Source organism: Stegastes partitus, unplaced genomic scaffold (genome assembly GCF_000690725.1).
Source record: "Stegastes partitus isolate 25-593 unplaced genomic scaffold, Stegastes_partitus-1.0.2 Scaffold481, whole genome shotgun sequence".
In the NCBI taxonomy this organism is placed as follows: Eukaryota; Metazoa; Chordata; class Actinopteri; family Pomacentridae; genus Stegastes; species Stegastes partitus.
Window position 1 is genome coordinate 118,327 of NW_007578212.1, and position 11,771 is coordinate 130,097.

Below are 11,771 nucleotides of genomic sequence, written 5' to 3' on the forward strand. Positions count from 1 at the left end.
CAGAGGCAAAGTAATGCTCATCAAACTAATGTAGTTGTTGTGGATGCTATGTGGATGTGTTCTCTTGCTCAGTTCGTGCCCTTCAAGAAACAATATTACCGCTACATGATGAGAGAGAAGGATACAGTGCAGGAGATCAGCTCCATCTTGAAGAACAGCGGCGTAACAGATGAAGCATCATCACAACACAGCATACGGAAGCTTGTTGTGTAAGTCTCAGTTTCTTTATATTTCTATAATAAGAAAATCGTTACAATGCTGTTAAATATATACACAAAAATTTGTCACATAAAGGGCTCAACTGATTCTTTCCATGACTAGAGAATGTAAAAAACAATGTTAAAATGACATTTTCTACTAAAGAAGCACAATGTGTTCAGCAAACTCAAAGATGTCCCGTTGCTTTCGTTTTAGTACTTTTCAAATGTAGAAGTTTTAAGTTTTTGTCTGACCTCAGTTTTAGTATAGCAACCAATTGTGAGTGTCAGATGGCTCACATACATTTTTAAAGTGTTCACTGAGGTAATTTTCTTGTATTTGTGTGTGTTTTGATCAGTTTAATGGCTGAACACAAGGTTGGAGAACGAGTGAAGCCAGCAAACATCCTCGAGTGTGTAAAGAAACATCGACTTTTCCCTCAAGCTGAGGCCTCCATCAGATTACGTATTCCTCAAATTCCGAAGCTTAACCTTGGCATTGAGGTATGAAGCACACACAAAGACACATGAAAGATCTCTGGCCCTTTGGACCAAATATGGAGTTTCTTGTGTCTGATCTCCAGGGTCCTAACCCGTACGCAGCCATGGCCGTCATCTTGATCCTGAGCGAGAGTGTTGGTGATGTGCAGGCCTTAGTGTCTCTGCTCTCCGGCTGCATGTCTCACACAGCCATCACAGAGTACCTCAGCCACATGGCCATGATGTTACTCGCTGTAGAGAGGACCAACATCCAGATTAGCAACAGGTAAGACCATCAATTATCAGCATCTATATTCACACATCAGTGTTCCCTGCCTTCTCATGCTTTTTTTTTTTTCTGCCCCCTCAGGTTACATTACAACATCTACTACGTACTCCACCTGATGCAGAACGGTCCCTTTTCTGTCAGCTCTGGTCAGAGCGGGTGAGTTCAAAATGCATTAGTTTCACTGAGAAATAAGTGCTGAAATAAATGTTTGATCTCTCTTAATTTATTAAGAGGAAAAGACCCATTGAAGGTTTAATGGGGGGAAAGAGCAGATGCAGTGGATGTTAGGTTTGAAAAGTCTTAGAGACATTTGGTGGACTCAGTCTGAAGAAAGGATCATACATTTTTTCTTGTCTGCCATAGAAGGTAACATTGGTCAGTTTATTTTGTGTGTGACAGGAACTGTAGCAAGACCTCATACATACATCTCTAAATGACAAGTTCTATTTGTTTTCAGCCAGCAACAGCAAAGCTGTAGCAAACGCTGTTGCTAATCGAAGTCACAGTAGCTCTAACTGAGATTGTGATGCCATTGTTTACAGATACCTCTTCATGACAGTTACCAAGTTATCATTGTTGTATATGGCTGGAAAACACTGATAGAAATAGAATAGTAATGTCAATAAATTCATGTACTTGTAAATACCTTGTGTAATTTGACTGGTATGACCACCAAGAAGATGAAATTGAATTATGTGTTGTAGAAAAAGTTTCAAATATCATTTGGTACAAGCTGCAAAAACACTGTTTGTTTTGTTTACATTGGACAGCATACTCGCTAAAATGTGCTTTATTTTAGAGTCTCCATACATGTACTTTAGAAATAAAGGCAACACTGTTATTGGCAATTTAGAAAACTTTATATCAGCAGTAATCAGGAGGTTTTACACAACTGAAGAACATCCCACTATCACCAGCTAAGTCACCACAAACCGTCCTTGCTTAGATCAGTTTTGTTGTTTGTATGGTGACTGCTGCAAAATTATATCACACTCTCCAAGTTCAGACACTTTTCTGTCTTGTTTTCTGGTTCTTATGACACACTACAGGACAGTCTCACAGTTTACCAAATAGTACAAGACTGATGCTATTTTCCCAGATTTACTGTGTTTCACATGCTGTATGTGTCTGTATGTTTGTGTGTTTCTGGCAGGCAGCCCCAGGTTCGCCTCACATGTGAGCAGCAGCAGGTCCTCGGCCACGACATCCAGGTCGACCATGTGGTGAAGATAATGGCGTTTGCAGGTACAGAGAATTTACAGAGAGCCACTGCTGCTCATTCACACTCCACAGTCCTTTAAAATAGGTTTTTACTGAGCAGCACAGTGACAGATGAGAGTCAGTTTAACACACAGCCCGTTCTGGGAAACTGTAAATGAAATCCCTCAATAATTCTTCCAGATGTCAAGTACAGAGTGATATGTCTGGTGATGATTAGAAAGTGTACAGTGAGCATGTAAAAATGACAAGGATGGGGGCGCCACTTTAGCTCACCTGGTTGAGCTGGCGACCCATGTTCAGGGGCTGTAGTCTCCGATGCAGCGGCCATGGGTTCGAATCCCACTCATGGCCCTTTGCTGCAACCCATTCCCCCTTTCTCCTCCCCCACTTTCCTGTCTCTCCTTCAACTGTCCAATCTAATAAAGGCAAAAAAAAAAACTTTAAAAAAATAAAATACAAAAAAAAAAAAAAAGGACAAGGACCCTATCCTTGTTACGATTAAAGAAGTTGTACAGACAGTTTTAAAAGGCCAACTTAGTATTTATATCTGAACACGGGATGAAGAGAATGAAGCTTTTACCCCTCTATATATTATTTCTATATAACAGAATCATAAATTAATCTGACCTGTCCAGGGTGTCCCCTGCCTTCGCCCTAAGTCGGCTGGGATAGGCTCCAGCCCCCCCGCGACCCTAATGAGGATTAAGCGGAGTATAGAAAATGGATGGATGGATAAATGAATCTATCTGTACAATCTTTGAAGCATCACCAGGGGGCGTTACTTGTCCTCTGTCTGTACCATCCACCATTCTACATTCTTATGTTATTACTGTGAAAAGACAGGTTTCTTTAAGCTACATGTTGTTTCTGAATTTAATTGAGAATAGCTTCAGAAACACACTGTTGTGTTTATTTCATTGTGTCCAACAGTTTGATTTCATTGTACCATTAAACTCTTTGTTACCTTTCTCCTTTATGAACACATTTATCGGTGTTCAGTAAGAAGCAGGCTGACTCTACCAGGGTCGTCTCTGAGTCAAAGTGTTAAATGTGCCATTAGATGTGTGAGATAAAATAGCTATATTTATCAGTGTCAGTGTTGTAGGTGTGATGGAAGCTAACTTACTTACGAACTCACCGACGCAGGTACGGGGAAGACGACCACGCTGGTGAAGTACGCTGAGCAGCGGCCACACCTCCGCTTCCTCTATGTGGCTTTCAACAACTCAGTTGCTTGTGAGGCCCGCCGCCGTTTCCCTAGCAACGTGGACTGCAAAACTGTCCACTCGTTGGCCTTTAGCGACATTGGAATCAGGTGAGAATAGATTTTCAGTTTCTGTGTTCACAAACACATACTGTCAACAAAAGAGGGGACTTTGAGTGCGACCCATTTAGTTTTTTAAGTCTGGGATCTCATAAATTACAACTTCATTCTACATGTTTGACACTTAGTGCTGCTGTCCTGCTGCATCACACAACTTCTACTGAGCTCCAGCTAACCTGACATTGTTCTGATAAACTTCATTTCTTATGCGTCAAAGCAATTCAACAACAACATGTTCTCTAAACCGTACTTCACCTGTGGGATCATATGGTCATTTGGTATGCATTGTCGTGTTTACAGTATTTATAGTTCTGTGTGTTTCACCAGTCCACGAAAACATTTCACCCAGTGCATTGTGGTGTCACAAGGTGCTCTTTAGCTGACAACAACTGAACTCTTTGACGTGACTCTGCCACTTGTCCCAGTTTTAAACAATCAAGCTATTCTTGATAGTCAGTGTTGTGAGATATTTTTTATATGTATCATGGGTCACATCAACAGAATGCTCAGGAAATAGGTTTTTATGTGTTAGAGCTGCTCTAACTCCAGATTCCGACCACTGTTTCTGATTTCTGCCCTCAAAACTTTGCATGTTCGTATCTGTTTGACCACCAACAGTAAATGGTAAACCGTACACTAACCATGACTGTAGCTTGCTGTCCCTTATGTCTGTAACAACCCCTCTTTTTCTTTCAGTGTATCGTGTATATTCCATTTTTAAAGCTAATCGCTTGTGGTATTTCTGTGATCTTCTCTGTGGCAGGTATAAAATCTGTAAGAAGCTGACCCCTAACCTGAAGCCATTTACTGTCAGCTTTGTTCTGCCTAAAGGCCGCGGTGGCTTTGCCAACGCCAAAGTGGTAACCACAACTCTCAACACGTTCATGGCCTCAGCAGACCAGACCATTACCGCCAGCCACGTCCCCGACAAGCACACAAGTCGACGCGGCTCGGAGAAATACATAACTGATGATGAAAAAGTGGTATGAACATGTTAATATATACAACATGTTTCCTATCAGGTGATTTGAAAAATGAGCATTGAAATGACAAATAAACCGTCTGCCTTTTACTTTAAAACCGTAGTTGTTTGTCCGGGACGCACAGGTCATCTGGAATAAAATGAAGGAGCTTCAAAAGACTTCACAACAAGCCTTTTACATGACCCATGACGGTATGCCAACTGTAAATGAGCAAAGTCAACATGAGTAATTCTGATGTAATCTGTGAAGAAAGGCTGCTCAGATGTTCACTGGAACATTTCATTCCAGGTTACCTTAAGCTGTGGCAGCTCCAAGACCCAAAGCCTTGCTTGTCTGACATATACGATGCCATTTTCATCGATGAGGCCCAGGACTGCACTCCAGGTACTGAATTATTCATCGTCATGCATTCTAGCATGATTGTGGTAAACACAACCGATGATGCCTTTGCTTGACTTTATAATGATGTCCTCCTCCTTTGTTCCATTGCAGCCGTCATGGATGTGCTGCTGTCTCAGCACTGTGGGAAAATCCTGGTTGGAGATCCTCATCAGCAGATCTACACATTCAGAGGAGCTGTGAATGCCTTGCACATGGTCGATCACACACACATCTACTACCTGACACAGGTATACACAAATACACAGAGGCTACGTTTAAACAAGAGCAGTTAAAGTCAGTGACTTACTTATTCTGAGAAATGTATGATTATTTAGTAGATGCAGCTTTGGTCATACTTACAGAATTGAGCCTGTGTGGATGGGTCTCAGGCTGCAAGGTGGCTCGGTGGTTAGCACCGTTGCCTCGCAGCTAGAAGGAGGACACCCGGGATCTTTCTGCGTGGAGTTTGCATGTTCTCCCCGTGCAGCGTGGGTTCTCTCCGGGTTCTCCGGCTTCCTCCCACACAGTCCAAAAACATGCTGAGGTTAATTGGTGATTCTAAATTGTCCGTAGGTGTGAATGTGAGTGTGCTTGGTTGTCTAAGTGTAGCCCTGTGATAAACAGGTGAGCTGTCCAGGGATAAGCTCCAGCCCCCTGTGACCCTAGTGTATAGAAAATGGATGGATGGATGGATGGGTCTCACTCGCCTTCCACATCTCAACACTGCATATTCACCCCTTTTTTCTGTGCAAAACTGCTTAAGCTCCATCAGGTTATACAAGGATTGTGAGTCAACAGCCATTTTTGATATTACTTTGCAGAAATCTGTTTTTACTTTCACATGAAAGAGTCTTTTTTTGGGGAAACATTTGTCAAAAAAGCCACATTAAATTGACAATGATTTTGTGGTGAATAACGATGGAACTTCCAAAGGAGGAGGAATATATTTCAGAGGCAGTTCATATCGTACTGTGCTGTTTCTTGTAGCCAGTGTTATTAATTATAGCTGAAGCACAAGCAGTCAGCACATGTAAATATTTAGTGAAAGAAAAAACGAGTCGAGTCCATCTGAGATTTTCAGGTTGTAGCTGGAGAATAATGCTGACTATGTTATTGTTGTGGTCTGTAGTTGTGTGTTTTCTCTGTTTCTGAGTCAAAATGAAACTGGATTAGACAAATGAACAAGAAAGGGAAAAGAAAAGAAAAGAAAATAATAACCGGCTCATTAAGAACAATGTTTTTCCCACAGTGTTAAAAGTCATGCTGTGTTATAGCAAAAGATTTTTTTGTCCCATCAGATAAGATGACCAGTAAGAAAAACAACAGAATGGATGTTAAAAAAACTTCAACATAGCCTCCTTTGTTAGCCTCGCCTACAACTCCACCAGGAGCCCAGATGTCTGAAAGTCGATCAGAGATGTGCATGAGAACTGTGTGATAATGTGATTGTTGCATCAGACTGCATCAGTTTTAGACAGGTGGACCTCATAACCTAGTAGATTTTTATTTGGAAAATCTGTTGATATGTTAGCAAAAAAATCAGTAATTGTGATTCAGATTAGAATAGAATGTGTGTAGTACCACTTTTATGTCAAATGATGGATAGCATGAACAGTAATCATGCACTTCAAGTCACATATACAGCACATATTTCTAAGTTTTACTCTTAGCTGTTAATCAGAAATGTAACCTACATGCCACTGATGTCTTTGTCCAGAGCTTTCGATTTGGTGCAGAGATCGCCTATGTGGGTGCCACCATCCTCAGAGTTTGCAAGGGAGTTAGAAAGATTCTTGTTGGAGGGATGCAGAAAGGTAAATACTGCAGATGGTGTGCCTTAAATGTTTTGTCTTCTTATAAATGTCGGGTTTTAAAACAATTGAAAACTATTTAAAATGTTGAGAACTGTAATCTGAGAATGTTAGATTTTCACAGGCTTGTTCCTCCTGTACGTTCTGTAGGTGGTGTGTGTGACGAGAATGCAGACAGGATTCTCGAGTCTGTGAGGACGGGTGCAAGTCACAGTCGAGGGAAGACAGCGATCCTGTCGAGATGCAACTTGGGTGTGTTTGCTGAAGCTGTCAGGCTGACTGATGCCAACCCAAATGTTCGGATCCATTTCATAGGCGTAAGTATTCATAGACTCGTACACAGAAGTAGGTCCAGGTGTATTTTGGGGCTGCTGTGGCTCAGGAGGTAGAGCGAGTCAGTCAATGATTGGAAGGTCGGCGGTTCGATTCCGTCCTGTAACCTGTGTCATGGTCGTTGTGTCCTTGGGCAAGACACTTCACCCACCTTGCCTGGTGTGAATGTGTATGAATGGATTGTTGAGGTGGTGGTTGGAGGGCAGAATGGTAGCCACGCCTCTGTCAGTCTGCTCCAGGGCAGCTGTGGCTACAATCATAGCTACCATCACCAGGATGAATGTGTGTGAATGAATAACTGACAGTGTAAAGCGTCTTTGAGTGTCCAGATTATTAATTATTATAATTATTCTTTTACATCATGAAGCCATGACATGATATGTTTGACACTGCTGGTCCAGTTAAATTAAATAGGGTTGTTTTCACTCGTTATGTCTGTCTGAAATAAGATAATGTGCACTATTAAAGAAGCATTTCATTATATGACATCAACCTTTTCCTGTAGGATGTCAAAAACATAGGCCTAGATAGGATCCTGGACATCTGGCACCTGATGCAGGAGGCACGGCAGGATCTCCAGAAGCCAGACCGAAAACAAAGAGGTAGGACTCACGCAGCACATCTACAGTTTGAGGTGCGATCAAAAAGTTCTGAGACTGTGCTTCTAAAAGTGAAAAACAATTTGGCCACTATCCCTTTCAAAGCAGGCTCCTTGTGAAGCAATACAACGCTTCCGGCACCCCTGCACCGCCTGCAATGGGCGCTAAATCTCTTAAACTGTGTCAAAACAACCATCCTTCAACTTAGTGTTAAATTCATGACCAGAAAAGCACTGAGCAACAAGTGTTTTTGTGCTCTAAACATAAAAATATGGAACTCAGGATGACGCATGCAACCACTGCAAAATGCACGCCTGTTAGATTTCTATCCAACTTGATGCTGACTTGCCTCGATGTTTTGGAAACTTAATTAGTGATAACATCGTGAAATCAAGATAGCTGCAATTTTTAGAGCCAGATATCGCAGCTGCGGTTTAGGCACGGAACGTCTGACTCACCTGATCGTTTTAGATTTTGGCTCAACAGCATGTCGGTTATGTCCCACTATAGTTGATTTACAGGGATTCTACCAAAAACAGTCCCAAAACTCCTTATATGCCATATTTATCCTGCACTTCATTTGCTTTTGTTGAAAAGGACATACCATGCTTTTTGTGATTTAGAAGTCTGTTATACATGGTCAGGGGTTGGATTTAATCTCTCATTAAACCTTCCCAAAGCTTAAAAGGCAATTTCATCACATTCTAGATAAACTGGTATTTGAGTCATAGAAAAACGCATTCAGCAGAATGTAGAAAATGCCAAATATTTTCTACAAAAATAAATAAATTAGGTTGTCAATCAGACACAAGCACAAACGCATACAAGTGACGTCAATCCTCTGGTGCGTGTGAACCCTTAATGTGAGGAACTAGTCCTGTGGTTGCTCTGCTCAGGGCGCCTGTGTGAACTTGTACTTCTGCAACAAATAACCTTGGAACTGGTGACTTAAAGCCACTTCCAAAGAAAGGTGAGAAAGATCAAGTTTAATTTATTTGCACAGAAAAGACCATAAAATTCATTAGATCAGCAGAAGGTTTGGATGTTGTAGCCAAAATTAAAATGATTTAACCAACTAAAGGGAATCTGAGCTGATGATCTGTTGGAAGAATATTTTAAGGAAAATAAAATCAAAGAGTGGTCCTCCTAGAGCTCTGGTCTAAATCCTACAGAGCACTTTGGAGCTGTCAGAATAAGCCTGGTCAGTGTTCTAATGCAGCTCAGTGTGATGTTTAGTCAAACCACCGTCATCTAATGCATTAAAGTTTACACGTTTAAGTGGGCTTCAACATCCAATTACTTTTTATGGTCACTGTAAATACATTTATTTTTAACTGAAAATAATGCGTTGATATTGAAATCAATTCCATTTTTACTTCTACAGCACCAATTCACAACATGTGTCATTTCAGTGCATTTCACATAGTAAGGTGAAGACTTTGTAGAACTGTACAGAGAAACATAACAAATCCAGAGATTCCTTTGGATTCTCTGAGAACAGCACTTGGCAACAGTGGGAAGGAAAAACTCTCCTTTACCAGAAGAAGAACCCTCTGGCAGTAGCAGGTGGGCAGTTATCTGCCTTAACCGGTTGGAGTGAGAGTAAAGAGCAGAGAGAAAACAAACAGTGCATAAGAGAACAGTGAACGCCTGGGAGATCAGGAGAGAGATGATGGTGGTATGTAGGTGTACGAGGTGTGTCAGAAAAGTTCCAGGACTGGTGTCACAAAAGATATATTTCAAATCCAAACTACGAGTTTTCCGCTTCAAAGTAATCCCCCTGCAGTCTAACAAACTTCCCCAGCCTTCTCTGCCACACCGCCATGCACTCCTGGAAGGATTCTTCCAGGATGCGTCACAGCCATCTTGATGTCGTACACGTCTTCAAAGCGGATCTCCTTCATGACCCCCTTTAACTTGGGGAAGAGGAAAAAAAATCCCACTGAGCCAGGTGGGGTGAGTAGGGAGGTTGCTCCAGCACGGTGATGTTCTTCTCAGCCAGGAACTGTTGGATGCTCAGGGCATTGTGAGCAGGTTGTCATGGTGAAGCAGCCACGACTTGTCCTGACACAACTCTCACCTCTTCACTGAACGAAGCAAACGCTGCAGGAGCTCTTTGTAGACGTGCTGGTTGATCATCTGAAGGGGAAAACTGGTAGTTTGTAGTTTGGGTTTGAAATCTATCTTTTGTGAGACCAGTCCTGGAACCTTTCTGTCACACCTCGTATACAGAGAGAGAGGGGAGAGGAGATGTGCTCAGTGCTTTATGGGAAGTAGTCTCGGCTTATCGCTCGGTTTATAGCAGCATAAGTAACAAACGAAAAGCTTTTGGAAATACACACATACCAGTCATGTTCTTGGCATTAATGTTGAATTTGTTTTGTCTTTAGTCATAAAGGATCCCTTCATCCAGATCTTTGCGAAGTCGAAAGAGAAAGCCTTCTGGGCCCTGAAGGCGTACGTCACTCAGACGGAGGACAATGAGCTGGAAGGAAAAGTCAGCATTGTGGAAAAGTACAGAGATCGCATCCCAGAGCTGGTGATGCGTCTGAAGACGTGTTACGAAAGTGACTATCAGAATGCAGGTATCCATGCAGACCCCCACTCACTCAATGAAGATCGCTTTAATGTTTAACTGTTTTACATTTTTATTTTTTAGCTGCCTTCTCTACCTTGTTTTTTTAAATCTGTTTTGTTTTTAACTTGTTTTGTTCTTGTTTTTATCTTATCCCCTGTTAGGCGACTTTGAGTATCGTGAAAAGCGCCATACAAAATAAATGTATTATTATTATAGTGTAAACTTGGACAATGACTATCTCCCCCAAACAGTTTGTAAAAGTGTTTTTTTTTTTGACTTATTGAACTCTCAGTTACTGAAATGAAGCCCTGAATAGACTTGTTCTTAGGAAGCAAGGCGTGCCTTAAATAAATCAATGACTCATCTGCCTTATTCTGGCCACTCATAGTGATTGATGTAAAACCATCTGTTTTAGTCCATCTCTCAGTGTTTATCACTGAGCTCAGACCCACTGTGCTCCCTCTGAAGATGTCAAGTATTCAGACCTCTTCACTTTTCCCTCATTTAATGGTAAAAGTAAAAACTGACATATTACATTAACAAAGCTTTTCAGACCCTTTGCTGTGAAATGTAGCTGAAGTTGCCCTCTGTTTATTTTTGAGAAGTTTCTACAACTTGATTGCAGTAAATTCACGTGGACATGATTTAGAAAGGCACAAGTCTGTATATAAAAGGTATCCGTCACAATGACACTTCTACCTGTCACGTGTTGTACCTTTTATTCAAATTTTAGTCTAGTCTAATTTCCCCTTTTAACCCCCCAGAGGTTTTGGTCAGCACCAAAGGCAAATTAAACTTTTCTTTTAACAAGTTTTGACAAGCAGGGTTTCCATTTACTCAAACACTAAAGATATATTTGTTTATCAAATGTTCATTAAACAGGAAAACACTTTCAGATCAGGTTTCGTGTCCTGTGTGATCAACCACCTCGGGACCATTCTGTGTTTTTTTTTTTTGTTTTTTTTGACTCAGTATGACTTCACTTCAGCTGCTGTCAATGTGGGTTTTTCTGTTTAAAGAAGATTATTCTGGATTCCTGGAAAATTGCACATTGTTTCAGTAACTGTTTTCTCTCTCCAGACTTCATGGTTGGAACTGTCCACAAGGCCAAAGGGCTGGAGTTTGACACGGTGATGGTCACTGATGACTTTGCCAAAGGTCCCTCCTCCAGGCACATCCTGCCCCACATGTCTTGCTTCTCATTTGGTGTGTTTATTTCGAGGCTAACTTCCTTTTTTCTGCGTATTTTACGTCAAAGTTTTGTGGTGGTTGTGGTTGATTACCTGTTGATTACAGGGAAAAGAAGATATGATCTATGAAGCTTCTTTACGTAGTTTCTCTGTATTTTTCTCCCCACAGCTAGCATTCCAGATGACGAGTGGAACCTGATGTACGTGGCGGTGACTCGAGCCAAAACCTCTCTGATCCTCACTAATAACATCCGCCACATCCTCATGGTGGCTGGGGTAAGGATGCAAATGCACGATGCATGTTACTTCTTATTTAAATCGGTACTGCAGGTTCATTTATGCCCTTTAACACAGGGGTTCTCAACTGGTCTCACCCTGGGACCCA

General features: G+C 41.5%; 1 protein-coding gene across 1 annotated transcript in view; it reads left to right on the plus strand.

Moving 5' to 3' along the window:
* Positions 1-11,771, plus strand: part of fbxo18 (F-box DNA helicase 1) — a 22,252-nt gene that overhangs the window by 3,069 nt on the left and 7,412 nt on the right. The window contains exons 5-20 of the mRNA XM_008286985.1: positions 73-209; positions 557-701; positions 782-963; positions 1,048-1,122; positions 2,120-2,211; positions 3,334-3,502; positions 4,275-4,494; positions 4,598-4,685; positions 4,783-4,878; positions 4,987-5,123; positions 6,593-6,689; positions 6,837-7,003; positions 7,525-7,621; positions 10,009-10,203; positions 11,277-11,402; positions 11,556-11,662. Coding sequence (XP_008285207.1) covers positions 73-209; positions 557-701; positions 782-963; positions 1,048-1,122; positions 2,120-2,211; positions 3,334-3,502; positions 4,275-4,494; positions 4,598-4,685; positions 4,783-4,878; positions 4,987-5,123; positions 6,593-6,689; positions 6,837-7,003; positions 7,525-7,621; positions 10,009-10,203; positions 11,277-11,402; positions 11,556-11,662 — 2,130 coding nt within the window. The remainder of the gene's footprint in view (positions 1-72; positions 210-556; positions 702-781; positions 964-1,047; positions 1,123-2,119; positions 2,212-3,333; positions 3,503-4,274; positions 4,495-4,597; positions 4,686-4,782; positions 4,879-4,986; positions 5,124-6,592; positions 6,690-6,836; positions 7,004-7,524; positions 7,622-10,008; positions 10,204-11,276; positions 11,403-11,555; positions 11,663-11,771) is intronic.